We start from the raw sequence: 14,412 nt of genomic DNA on the forward strand, positions 1-14,412 counted from the left end.
ATGAGGGGGAGGTGAGAAGTGAAATTAGACAGAGTTTTTGTTCAGTATAAGGGACTTGGGCTTTATCGTATAGACAAGGTGTCGGCAAACCATGGTCTGCTGCCTCTTTTTGTATGGCCTGTAGGCTAAGAATAGTTTTTACTCTTTTAAATGGTTAAAGTTGGAAAGAATTTTTTTAAAGAATTATATTTTATGACGTGAAAATGAAATGAAATTCAAATTTCAGAGTTCATAAAGTTTTTTATTGGAACACCACCACATCCATTCAAGTATTATCTCTGGATGATTTTGTGCTACATTGGCAAGAGTTGAATAGTTGCTCCAAAGATGGTGGGACCTGCAAAGGCTAAAATAATTACTCTTCAGCCGTTTACAGAAAAAATTTACCAACCCTTGCTGTAGGTGCCAGAGAGCCATTGAAGGGTTTAATCACTCACTAACACTGGCCTGTTTATGTTTTCATAGCTGGCATTCATGGATCTCTAGCATATAGGCTGCAGGCTGGGCAAGACCAGAGGCAAGGGGACTCCTTATCATGCAGTGTTTCCCAAACTGCATGTCAGTTACCTGCTGCAGAAAGTGTCGTATGTCTGAGTCTTTAGCTTGGGAAATACTGGGTCAAACAAGGGTTAGCAAGTTTCTTTCCTGCTGAATGTAACACAGACCTTTATTTCTGGTAGGTTTATTGTGAATGTCTAAGAGGAGAATGTAGAGGGCAGCATTTGCTGATGGTTTTGAAGAAAATGCCACTGCACATGAATGAACATTTATCTGGCCTTCTGCCTGCTTTTCTGTTGGAGGCTAGGTCAACCTGCATCATGCATTGTTATGGCAGATACCTTATGACACCTGTCGTAGAACAGACATACTGAGATGAGTTGTAGTATCTGTGCAGATTTATTTTATTTATTTATTTCATTTTATTATATTTTTTGTTTGTTTTGAGGAGGATTAGCCTTGAGCTAACATCTGCTGCCAATCCTCTTTTTGCTGAGGAAGACTGGCCCTGAGCTAACATCAATGCCCATCTTCCTCTACTTTATATGTGGGATGCCTACCACAACGTGGCTTGCCATGTGGTGCCATGTCCGCACCTGGGATCCGAACTGGTGAACCCCAGGCCTCCGAAACGGAACGTGCGCACTTAAATGCTGTGCCACTGGGCTGTCCCCAATCATCTTTTCCTATTTATCATTTACATATGCCCAAACCCCCCGCAGATTTAATGTTTGTAAAAATCTTGTGGGTATGTATTTGATGTTGCAGAGGGTTTGGGCATATGTAAATGATAAATAGGAAATGATGATTGATTGACAGAAGGAGGAGCAGAATGAACAGACCATTTGGAATGAGAGTCTGTATGTATATGGGATTTGAACAAACAAGTTTAATTGAAGGAACCAGATTTCCTTGCTCATCCTGTTTCCACAGCACAGCCCTCTGCAGGCTTTCGACTATTCCTTTGGGGGCCAAAGATTAAATAGTGTGGAAGAATTTATACCTGTCTAGTTTTAATATCACAGCTGTTCTTGTTGTCTACTCCAGCTCTTTCTAAGCTCAAGGTACCTTTTAAAATTCTTGTAGATTAAACTCAGATGTAAGTATTAAAGAAATGTCTTTTTAACAAATGAATTAATTAAAGTACACTAAATGGAAAATCTGCCAGTGTTTAAAAGAAATTAAAATCAGGTCAGATTTCTAATATAGTTTTGTTTTATGACTGTCCCTCTTAATAACTGTAATTGTATATAATAATATCAAGTTAGCTACATTTATCTAACTCCCCCCTTTTTGGGGGCATAGACATAACATATCTTGAAAAACGAGGAATGTAAATTGTTAAATTAGCATAAGAAAATAATTGGATAATTTTATTTTGATTTATGTTAACATCAATTTATTTTCTCTTTGAACAGATGATGAATAAGGTATTTGGAGGTACTGTGCACAAAAAAAGTGTTAGAGAAGATGGAGTCTTCAGTATTAGTGTGGATAACACATGTTCATTATTCAGGTATTATAGATATTTTTAAATGAATACGAATAGTAGTAGACCAATTTAAAGTTGGGACTGTTGGTCTTCAATATTGGAGAATCTGTAATTCTTAGACAAAATTAAGGCCACAGTGGCCAAGGGTGTAATTGTCATATTTGTCTTCCATTTGAGTGTCAGGACAGCAGAGGAAGGTAGTGACACTAGTTAGGAGTGAGGAAAGCACTTGGGACATCATTTGAAAGCACCTGTGCAGTCTTCTGTGGAATTGCACATTGTGATGCCAGCCTTTCTGCTTTCCCCTTTTCACTCTTGGGTGGTGTGTGATTCTAAATGTTAGTGTGCCAGATGTGGGAAATGGACAGTGTTTTAAACTGTCCTGCATCTACCAGATGCATTGTCTTCCTCTTCCCCCACCACATCTTGCTGCCCATCTGTTGGATTCATTACTGAGTATGTGTTGTATTTCCCTCCTCCTCACTTCCTCTGCTGTACCTGAGCGTGATGGTAGCTGGAGCACGGTCTTTAACAGTGAATGTATTGATTAATTTTGTTTCTGGATGACAGTAGATTTGGTGCTGTAGCTGTAATCTGTTTAAAAATTGGTGAATGAGCTGTTCAGTAGCTTCCTAGAATTGTTTATCTTCTGTGTTACTGAAAAAAAAAAAAAAAATCCCTGAATTTTCATTCGTTTTTCGGGAAGACCAGAAAACTTATGTTTTGATTATTTGCGTTTTGGGGGGTAGTTTTCCCCTGTTTTGGATAGAGCCCATTTTGGTGGACTATTGGTAGAGTTACTTACTTGCTTCATTTTGACCAAAATGTTGTTTTTATTTTAAAATCACATTTCACCCTAACTGTGTTAAATCTGTAAAATGCAGGGTGATGTCAACTAATGAGCATGTGTGATTATTTTTATTATTCCTTTTAACTGCTATTTTTAGTTGCAGGTTTGTTTTGTTTATTAACACGTATTCTTAAAGGCTTCATTGACTTATGCCTAAATTATTGTTTTTTTTTTTTTTGCTGAGAAAGATTTGCCCTGAGCAAACATCCATCCATGCCAATCTTCCTCTTTTTTTTTTTTTTTAAACTCTGTGGGCTGTCAGCGCAGCATGGCTGCTAACAGAGTTGGGTGTAGGTCTGCAGCTGGGAGCTGAACCCAGGCCACTGGAGTGGAGCCTGCTGAATTTAACCACTAGGCAACTGGGGCTGGCCCCTAAATTAATTCTTAATGAATAGTTTTCTCCAAATTGAACAGATCATAAATTTAAAAATCCAAGTTATGAACTTATTTTTATCTAAAAAGGAGTTATAATCCCAGTTTTTACACAAAAGTGGCTGTGGCTGGCTTTATTGAGGAAGAGTAAAGATAAGTGTATCTGTGTTCAAATATTCTCATTTTTCAATGGAGATTAATTTAAAAAGCCACAGTTGCTCAAAATACTTCTATGAACTGAAGCCCAGTAGTGTTTGCAGTCCAGTGCTTGCTCCACCTCCTGAGGGAGAGCTGTTGTGCACGTTCGTCTGTGTCTCAGGTGACTGCTCTTGAGAACTGCTTCAGGAACCTTGCTGGTGGTATGTGCTGCTGCGAGATCTGGTTGAGATTTAAAGTTTTCTGTCTTTCTAGTTCTAAAAGTTTGGGACTCACTCATACCCTACACTAATCCTAAATAGCAGTGATGACAGCAAGAACCCCAAAACATCCTTTTGGCTTTAATGTACTTTATCTTCTTGCTTTATTTTTAATTTTTTATTTCTTAATATTATTTAATATCAAGTGCTCATTCAGATTTTCCCATAATGTAAAAATGTCTTTTTATGGTTGATTTGTTTGAATCAGGGTTGAGAGAAAGTCCACATGTTGCATTTGATTAATGTTACTTAAATATGTTTGCATCGATGCCATTAATTTCTTCTGTTCTTAAGATGAATCCTAATAAAGATATAATGTTGAAATTTTATAGCCTCTTGAAATTATATTTGTGTGTGTGGTTATACTACCAACTTTATATATTTGTTTTCAGTTTTTATGGATTGCCTTTTTTGAGATTTAATATTCTTTCAGTGGCTTTATAATGGATAGAGCAAATATAAATTCCAGCAGTGTTGCACTATTACATGCTGTTTCTGTTTTCTTGATCTACACATATGACGAGCTAGTGTATCTAAAGCAAAAGAACAAATGTCCAATTATAGGAGGAATAAGTCCTGGGGATCTAATGTACAGCCTGGTGACCCCAGTGGATTGTGTACTTGAAAGTTGCTGAGGGAGTGGATGTTCAATGTTCTCACCACACCAAAAATGTGTAACTGTGTGAGGTGATGGAAGTGCTGAACAAACCTTCTTGTGATAATCATTTCACAATATATACGTGTATCAGATCATGTTGTACACCTTAAACTCACACCATGTTATATGTCAGTTATAGCTCATTAAGCTGGGGATAAGAAGCAAAAGAATCCATTAATCGTGTGTTTAATTAAGAGATCTGTGTGTTGTGTTTTATTTTTTTGTATGTTTAGGGGCCTTCAGAAGGAAGAGATTGTTTTGCTTACCCATGGAGATAGCGTAGACAAAGTAGCCGATGGATTCAAGGTTGTGGCACGTTCTGGGAACATTGTGGCAGGTGAAAATTCTAAAACTTCTGCAGATTTCGTTTTTGAATGTGTATCTGAAGAGTCTAAGCATATGTTTCTGTATGAGGTACTGTTTTTGACTTATTTTTTAAAGATATTGTAAATGTGATAGGCTCAACCATTAATTTATGAAGAGAATTTAATATTAGGATTATCTAGAAGTCACTGAATAGTTTGCTCTAAAATACTTTCTAAAATATTCTCTCTAATGTAAGTTTTTCAGACATAAAATACAGCTACTACAACTGAAGAAAAATTTGAGAACTGTCTGTCTTTCTCGCATGCCGTATTTATGGTTGCCTTTTCTTCCTTTCTTGGGTGAATATGGGCAGGTGTCTTGGGACACCTGCAGAACACCAGACTGAGACCCCAGGACACCTCTCTGATTCTGGATTGGCAAACTCTGGCCTGTGGCTTGCACCCAGCCTGTAGCCTGTTTTTTCATGTGCAGGAACTAAGAATGATACTTACATTATTCAAGGGTTATAATAAAAGACAGAGACTGTGTATGTGCCCCACAAAGCCTAAAATTTTTACTTTCTAGGCCTTTTTAGGAAGTTTGCCAATCTATGCTCTAAATTGTTTTGTTCTCTACTGTTTTGAGGAAGAGGAATTGATGTTTTTTTTTTTTTTAAGATTGGCACCTTGAGCTAACATCTGTTGCCAATCTTTTTTTTTTTCTTTTCTTTCTTTTCTCTCCAAAGCCCCCCAGTACATAGTTGTATATTTTAGTTGTAGATCCTTCTGGTTGTCCTATGTGGGATGCTGCCTCAGCATGGCTTGATGAGTGGTGCCATGTCCGTGTCCAGGATCTGAACTAGCAAAAACCCTGGGCTGCCGAAGTGTAGCGTGGCAACTTAACCACTCGGCCACAGGGTGGCCCCTGATTTTCTTGCAGTTTGTGATTTTGGCTTGTTTGCTTAAATAATTGTAATGTATATAAGCAACATTAATCCTGGAAATCAGTAAAGGAAAAAAGTGGATTTATCAATAAAGTTCTTGTTTGAAATGCCACACCTAAATAATAAGTTGAAAAAGATTTGTCATGGATAAACTGAATTGAATAATCTGCCTGCAATTACTTAACAGACTAATACATTAGCACAGGAATTATCAAGAATGGTTTTCATATTGAAAAGTTTTTACTTTATATAAAACATCGACAGTGGTAGATGGGCTTATGTTTTTTCTTTTTAAACAATCACAGGTTTTTCAAATCAGTGGCTAGTTTCTTTCTTCTTTTTTCTTTTTGGAAGATTGGCCCTGAGCTAGCATCTGTTGCCAATTTTCCTCTTTTTTTTTCTTTTTTTCTCCCCAAAACCCTATTACATAGTTGTATATCCTAGTTGTAAGTCATTCTAGTTCTTCTCTTTGGGATGCCTCCTCAGCACGGCTTGATGAGCAGTATGTAGGTGCTCAGCCCGGAACTGAACCTGTGAACCCCAGGCCACCAAAGTGGAGTGTGCAAACTTAACCACTAAGCCACTGGCCTGGGTCCTGTTATCTTGTCTTTTTGATAATAGAAGTCCTAGTAGCTGTGAGGTGGTATGTCATTGTGAGTTTGATTTGCATTTGCCTGATGATTAGTGATGTTGATCACCTTTTTATGTACCTGTTGGCCATTTGTAGGTCTTTGGAAAAATGTCTATTCAGGTACTTTGCCCATTTTTTAATTGAGTTATTTGTGTTTTTTGCTGTTGAGTTATATGAATTCCTTGTATATATTGGCTATTAACCTCTTCTTGGCTCTGTAGTTTGCAAATATTTTCTCCCAATCCATAGGTTGTCTTTTCTTTTTGTTGATGGTATTCTTTGATGTGCAGAAACTTTTTAGTTCAGTTCTGCTTTTGTTGCCTTTGCTTTTGGTGTCAAATCCAAAAAATCATTGCCAAGGCCATTGTCAAGGAACTTTTCTAGGAGTTTTATGATTTCAAGGTTTTACGTTTTAGTATTTAATCCATTCTGAGTTGAATTTTGTATATGGTGTAATGTAGGGATCCAGTTTCATTCTTTTGCATGTGGCTGTCCAGCTTTCCCAACACCATTTATTGAAGAGACTGTTCTTTCCCTATTGTATTTTCCTGGCTCCTTTGTTGTAAATTAATTGATCATATATGCGTGGGCTTATTTTCTGGGCTCTCAGTTCTATTCCATTGGACCATGTGTCTGTTTTTGTGTCAGTACCATACTGTTTTGATTACTATAGCTTCATAATATAGCTTTGAAATCAGGAAGTGTGATGCCTCCAGCTTTGTTCTTTCTCAAGATTGCTTTGGTTATTTGGGAGCTTTTGTGGTTCCAAGCAATTTTAGAGTTGTTTCTCTTTCTCTGAAAAAGCCATTGAAATTTGATAGAGTTGAATTGATACTGTAGATTGCTTTGGGTAGAAGGGACATTTTAACAATATTAATTCTTCCATCCATGAACGTGGAATATCTTTCTGTTTATTTGTGCCTTCTTCAGTTTCTTTCATCAGTATCATAGTTTTCAGTGTACAAGTCTTTTACCTCCTTGGTTAAATTTATTCCTAAGTATTTTATTCTTTTTCATGCTATTGTAAATGGGAATGTTTTCTTAATTTCTCTTTCTAATAGTTCGTTTTTGGTATATAAAAACACAACTGATTTCTGTATGTTGATTTTTCTGTCCTGCAACCTTACTGAAATCATTTGTTAGTTAAGTTTTTTTGGTGGAGCCTTTAGGGTTTTCTATATGATATCATGTCATCTGCAAATAGAGACAATTTTACTTCTTATTTTCTGACTTGGAGACCTTTCTTTTCTTTTCCTTGCCTGATTGCTGTGACTAGGATTTCCAGTACTATGTTGGATAAAAGTAGCCAGAGTGGGCATCCTTGTCTTGTTCCTGATCTTAGAGAAAATGCCTTCAGCTCTTGACCATTGAATATGATGTTAACTGTGGGTTAGTCCTGTATGGCCTTTATGATGTTGAAATATGTTCCCTCTGTACCCACTTTGGTGAGAGTTTTGATCATGAATGGATGTTGAATTTTCTCTAATGCTTTGTCTGCATCTATTGAGATGAGCATACAATTTTTACCCTTCATTTTGTTAATGTGGTGTACATTGATTTGTGGATGTTGAACCATCTTCTCATCCCTGTTATAAGCTCTACTTGGTCATGGTATATGATCCTTTTAATGTATTGTTGAATTCTGTTTGTTAATATTTTGTTAAGGATTTTTGTGTCTGTGTTCATCAGGGATATTGGCTTGTAACTGTTTTGTTTTCTTTTGTTTTTAGATTGGCACCTGAGCTAACATCTGTTGCCAATGTTTTTTCTCTTCTTCTCCCCAAAGCCCCCAGTACATAGTTGTATATTCTAGTTGTAGGTCCTTTTGGCTGTGCTATGTGGGATGCCACCCCAGCATGTCCTGATGAGCAGTACCATGTCTATGCCCAGGATCCAAACCAGCAAAACCCTGGGCCTCTTAAGTGGAGGGTGCAAACTCGACCACTCAGCCATGGGGCCGGCCCCTGTAACTTTGTTTTCTTGTAGTGTCCTTGTCTCACTTGGGTATCAGGCTTGCTGACCACATAGAATGGGTTTGGAAGTGTTCCCTCCTCTTCTGTTTTTTGGAAGAGTTCAGTAAGGGTTGGTGTTCGTTCTTTTTTAAATGTTTTGTAGAATTTGCCAGTGAAGCGATCTGGTGTTGCACTTTATTTTGTTGCAGGGTTTTTGATTACTGATTCAGTCTCCTTACTTGTAATTAGTCCATTCAGATTTTCTATTTCTTCATGATTTAGTCCTGGTAGGTTACGTGTTTCTAGGAATTTATCACATTTCTTCTAGGTTGTCCATTTTGTTGGCAAATAATAGTTCATAGTAGTCTCTTACGATCCTTCATATTTGTGTGGTACAAGTTGTAATGTTTCCTTTCATTTATAATTTTATTTACTTGAGTCCTCTCCTTTTTTTCCTTGGTAAATCTGGCTAAAGTTTTGTCTATTTTGTTTATCTTTTCAAAACCCAGCTCTTAGTGCCATTGATTTTTTCTTTTGTCTTTTTAGTCTCTTTCGTTTATTTGTGCTCTGATCTTTTTAATTTTCTTCCTTGTATCAACTTTGGGCTTAGTTTGTTCTTTTTCTGGTTCCTTGAAGTATAAAGTTAGGTTGTTTGAGATCTTTTTTCTTGATGCAGGCGTTTATCACTATAGCCTTCCTTCTTAGAATGGCTTTTGCTGCATCCCATGAGTTTTGGTTATTTCCATTTTTATTTATCTCAAGATTTTTTAAGTTTCTTTTGATTTCTTCTGTGACCCATTGGTTTTTCATGAGCATGTTGCTTAATATCCACCTATTTGTGAATTTTCCAGTTTTCTTCTTGTAATTGATTTCTAGTTTCATAACATTGTGCTTGGAAAAGGTGCTTGATATGATTTTAATCTTCTTAAATTTGTTTTGTGGCCGAACGTTATGATTTATTCTGGAGAATGTTCCATGTACGCTTAAGAAGAATGTTTATTTCTCTCAACATTTTAAATATTTCACTACATTCTCTTCTGCTTTCCATGGTTTCTGAGAAGCCGGATATAATTCTTATCCTCGCTCCTCTATAGGTAAGGTGTTTATTTCCTCTTGCTTCTTTCAAGATTTTTCTTTATCTTTGATTTTCTGTAGTTTGAAAATGATATGCCTAGGTGTAATTTTTTTTGTATTTATTCTACTCAGTGTTTTCTAAGATTCTGGATCTGTGGTTTGGTGTCTGACATTAATTTGGGAAAATTCTCATTTATTATTGTTTCAAATATTTCTTCTGTTCCTTTCTCTTTCTTCTCCATCTGGAATTTCCATTATGCATATGTTACACGTTTTGTACTTGTCCCACAATTCTTTGATATTCTGTTTTTTCCTTTTTCATTTTCAGTTTTGGCCATTTCTATTGAGATATCCTCTAGCTTAGAGATTATTTCCTTGTCCACGTCCAGTCTACTACTAAGTCCATGAAAGGCACTCTTCATTTCTGTTACACTGTTTGTGATGCTAGCATTTCTTTTTGGTGCCTCTTAGGGTTTCCAGTTCTCTGCTCACTCTCCCCATCTGTTCTTGCATGCTGTCTGCTTTGTCCATTAGAGCCCTTGGCTCCTTGATCACAGTTGTTTTAAATTCCTGGTCTGATAATTCCCACATCCCTGTTATATCAGAGTCTGGTTCTGATGCTTGCTCTCTCTCTTCAGATGGTATTTTTTGCCTTTTGGTATGCCTTATAGTTTTTTGTTGGTATCCAGACATGATGTAGTGGGTAAAAGGAATTGCTGTAAATAGGCCTTTAAGTATGTGATGGTGAGGGGTGTGTGTGGGGGGAGTGTTCCATAGTCTTATGAGTAGGGCTCAGTGTCTTCGTGAGCCTGGGGCCCTGGGCTATGGACTTCACAAGTGCTCCTCAGCTTTTTCCCCCCGTTAGATGGGACAGGATGACTAGAGTGGGCTGAAGTTGGCTATTGCACTTCTCCTAGGTCAGTTAGGCTGGTTAAATAGTTTCTCTCATGAGGACACCTTGTTAAGAAGAACAGAATGGTCTAGTGTATTTCAGAACGGTTCCTAACCCTAACCCTCCACCTGTTGGAACCATGAGGGGATTTTTCTCTAGTATTCACTGGGAGAACTTGGTCAGGCTACTGGAGATAAAATTCATAAAAGGGTGGGTGCCCCTGATGCCTGTGTCCTCCTGGAGTTTTTGTCTCTCAGATTGGTCCATACTGAGCCTCCAGCAATTTGTCACTTAAAGTTCAGGCTTTCCTGCCTCAGCAGTGTTTGTATGGAGGTTTGTCCTCATGGGTCTCTGCTCCGGAGAGTTGGGGTTCTCTGTGTTCACCTGTTGGTCTCTCCAAGGGCAGTGGTCAGCTTTCACTTGTTGTTAGGGCAGGGTGATGTCCCAGCTTCCTTCCAATCCAGTGCTGGATTGGAAACCGAGGTTAGGTTGGATTCTGATATGTTTTGAAGGGAGAGACAAGGGATTGACTATTGGATTGCATGTGGAGTGGGGAAGAGAGAATAGAATCAAGTTTTAACTCCTGAGTGTTTTGGCCCAGGTAACCAGAAGGATGAAGTTTCTGTTTACCTGATGGGAAAGAATGCAGGAGTCTGGGTTTGCATATTAAATTGATGGTGCCTTATTAAACATTGAAATGAAGGTGTGAGTGGGCGATTATATGTGTGAACCAGGGATGTAGAGGAGAAAACTGGGCTGGAGGTACAAATTTGAGGGTTATCAACATATGGGTAAAATTTAAGGTCATGAGAATTTGAGATGACTCGTGATGTATAGAGAAGAGATTTAATTACTGAATACTGAGTGACTTTTCATATGTAGAGATGGATAATAGGAGGAGGAACCGACAAAGCTGATTCAGAAGGAGCAGACAATGAAATAAGAAATGAAATGAGACTGATGTCTTAGAAGCCAAGTAAGAAAGTGTGAGGTTCCCTGGTGTAGTAGAATGGGTGTGGGTTTGGGAGCCTAACAGGCCTGATTTAACTCCTGAACTAGCTGCCAGTTCAGGCAGGATTCTTGATATCTCAGAGCCTTGAACAGAGTAACAGTTGCACGTGTAAAACATCTAGCCCAGCATCTGCTGCTCAGTAGATAATCAGTAATTTCTCAGAACCATATTAGTCAAGCCAGTGAGTTCTAAGAAACACTTAGGATATTCTGACCGGTGTAATGTATGGGGTTCTTCTAATACAGAAAACTGGAAGCTGCACATTTCAGGTGAAAGCCGTGTGGGATCAAGAAACAAAATTGAGTTTTCATTGAATTAGATAGATGAGATAGTTGAAGTAGACTGGGTGGAAAGTGAGGGTACTATGAAGTAATCTCTGTAGGGTTTATTTCACTTCATATAGTTCATTAATTGCTACATGAAGAAAGACCTTTACAAAGAAAGTTCATGGCAGTGTAGCTTTTATTTGTAATAGGTGTTTTTTTTCCTTTAGCTAAAAATCCACTAATTCACATCAGTTTTCACGTTTATAGAAGAAGAAATTGTGAGGAGTTACTGTGGTTGAGTCTTTTCAACATGAAGAAACTTTAATTTGTGATTATTTTCTCTATAAAGGTATAGCAAATGAATCTAAAAAATTATATGGAGCACAGTTCCACCCTGAAGTTGGCCTCACAGAAAATGGGAAAGTAATACTGAAGAATTTCCTGTATGATATAGCTGGGTGCAGTGGGACCTTCACCGTGCAGAACAGAGAGCTTGAGTGCATTCGAGAGATCCGAGAGAGAGTGGGCACATCCAAAGTGTTGGTAAGCAGTCTCCACTGGAAAGTCTACAAGTTGATGTCAATAATGTTAGAATCAGAGCTGGCTTCCTCAACAGCCGCCAGACAGTTCTGGGCGGCTGTGTGCCTTGTGGCTTGTGCTGTTTCAGAGTGTCTTTCAGTTAGCATACATACCTTGATACAGACAGTGTTTTTAGGTAATGGTTTAAGCTGATAGTTTTTTTTTTTTTTTTTAAAGTTTTTATTGTTTCCTTTTTCTCCCCAAAGCCCCCCAGTACATAGTTGTATATTCTTCATTGTGGGTTCTTCTAGTTGTGGCATGTGGGACGCTGCCTCAGCGTGGTCTGATGAGCAGTGCTATGTCCACGCCCAGGATTCGAACCAACGAAACACTGGGCTGCCTGCAGCGGAGCGTGCGGACTTAACCACTCGGCCACGGGGCCAGCCCCTAAGCTGATAGTTTTTATTTTCTTCTTGCTTATTGTACTCAGCTTGATTTTTCTTCTCATCTCGCCCTGTAGGTTTTACTCAGTGGTGGAGTAGACTCCACAGTTTGTACAGCTTTGCTGAATCGTGCTTTGAACCAAGATCAAGTCATTGCTGTGCACATTGATAATGGCTTTATGAGAAAACGAGAAAGCCAGTCTGTAGAGGAGGCCCTCAAAAAGCTTGGAATTCAAGTCAAAGGTATTGATGAACCCCAGAAAAGTTAATTTACACGTCAGGAGATGTTTAATCAAATCTGGCCTTAGGGCTTAAGTGAGCACACTGCCTTAACCAAGTACAGTTTTCCCAAAGAGCTCATCGTTGGTTTCTATTTCTACATTATAATTACTTCTGGTTCAAGAGTGATCCCAGTATAAGTTTTAAAACTGTTGATTACTCCTAATGTCATTTATAGATCAGTAAGTTACCATTCTAATTCTCTTCTACTCATTCTCTTTTTTTAAGTTATGTTTTCCCCACCTTTCATATTACTTATACATGAGACTATCCAAGCCTTTCCTACAACAGGTGCAGCTAGACAGATTATTTCACAGACAGAAAGGCTTATGCAGAGGAGAGGGGTGAAGAGTCTTTAGTCCTTTTTTTATTTTTAAGGCCACTAGTAAACTTCTTAGACCTTCACTGCATTTACATTTCTGGATATCTTTTAAACTTTGTGAAAAAAAAAGGTGTAATCAGTAGTTTTAGTGAAATCAAGTCAGTAGTTTAGTGATGCAAACCATACATATTATTGAATTAATTGGAATTGATGCCAAAAGGTTGAGTATAAAACGAACGTTTGTAGTTAAACATGAAGTGAAGACGAATCTGTTTGTTTCTCCTTTTGAAACATCTCTAGAGTAACAGTACAGGTGTAACAAGTGTGATGCCACAAAGACAGGGCATAGAGGAGGTAACAGCACTCTGATGGTTTCAGCAAGATGTTGGAAGGGGAAGCAGCTGGATAGAGCAGATCTTTTCTGATAAGCTAATGCAGCTTAAGTTTCAGGACTCCTCACTAGCCAAGCCTTTTCTAAAATCCTGGGAGGACCCTAGTAGTGTCTTCACACGGTCACATATTTTTATGAAACTTGCAAGTCAGATACTTGAATAATTTGTAGTTAATGAAGTTCACTGTCTTTTCATTCTCACTTGCTCTCTGTTGGGTGATATTGAGAGTGCCATGGGCATTTTGGAATTAGGCTGAGAAGAAGTTGAGTTGGGGATACCTTTAGTGGTATACATGTGATTTGCAGTCATTTCTGTGTAGAGTTAAGTTCATGTTAGCCATCCTAGTATTGTGATTTTTAAAAACCAAATTTGTTACTGTTTTCTGGAAGGGGGCCTCCAAATTGTAAGTTTCAACCCCACAAAAGCCTCTGTCCCTGGTAACTGACATAGTAGAATGGAGGACTCCACACCTTAGGGTGGGGGTGAGGGGAGGAAGGCAACAGAGAGCAAGAGTTCTGGGGGCTTGGGAATTGGAAGCGTTGGCTTCCCTGTGGGGCGTGGTTGTCTGGGTGAGCCTAAAACAAATCAGTTGAAAATCTGGGAAGCAGATCCTTTTCCTTAACCCAGGAACAAACTACCACTCTCCTTCCCCACCAGAAGACTGTGGCTTTATTTTCTAGAGAGGGTAGATGGAGAGGTTTTGGACTTGAATGTACCAGTACCAGGCATAGTTGAGGGTGGAAGTAGGATTTTACATTAAAAACAGTAGGATTAAGTAAAAATCTGTGTACTTGAATGGTGACTCTCTCCCTCCTGCCACTTCCTCCGTTCAACTACCAGAGTGCTGATAGGCAGGAGATTGGTGGTGTCTTCTCTCAGGAAATTGAGCAACCTAAGAGAAAGACCTATAGATTCACTGGTGGTCCCCCAGTGAAAAAGCCAGCTGCCTTGTCATCTTACGGTGAAGCCCACCAAATAGAGATCTTAGTCAGTCTTTAAGTACCTTGATCTTAAATATAAAAGGATAGCCAAGGATCGCTAAATATAGGTTCATAAACATCAGTTTTTCAAGAGACTAGTCATGTGCAGTTCTGA

The 14,412-nt window shown here is 38.4% G+C and overlaps 1 protein-coding gene across 4 annotated transcripts in view; it reads left to right on the forward strand.

Annotated features, from left to right (window-relative positions):
• The window catches only part of GMPS (guanine monophosphate synthase), a 54,816-nt gene that overhangs the window by 26,159 nt on the left and 14,245 nt on the right, over positions 1-14,412 (forward strand). For all 4 annotated transcript variants that reach the window (XM_070577730.1, XM_070577732.1, XM_070577731.1 and 1 more), the window contains 4 exons: positions 1,917-2,014; positions 4,520-4,623; positions 11,712-11,905; positions 12,402-12,567. In XM_070577730.1, the coding sequence (XP_070433831.1) occupies positions 1,917-2,014; positions 4,520-4,623; positions 11,712-11,905; positions 12,402-12,567 (562 nt within the window). The remainder of the gene's footprint in view (positions 1-1,916; positions 2,015-4,519; positions 4,624-11,711; positions 11,906-12,401; positions 12,568-14,412) is intronic.

Source organism: Equus przewalskii, chromosome 15, assembly GCF_037783145.1.
Source record: "Equus przewalskii isolate Varuska chromosome 15, EquPr2, whole genome shotgun sequence".
Lineage (NCBI taxonomy): Eukaryota > Metazoa > Chordata > Mammalia > Perissodactyla > Equidae > Equus > Equus przewalskii.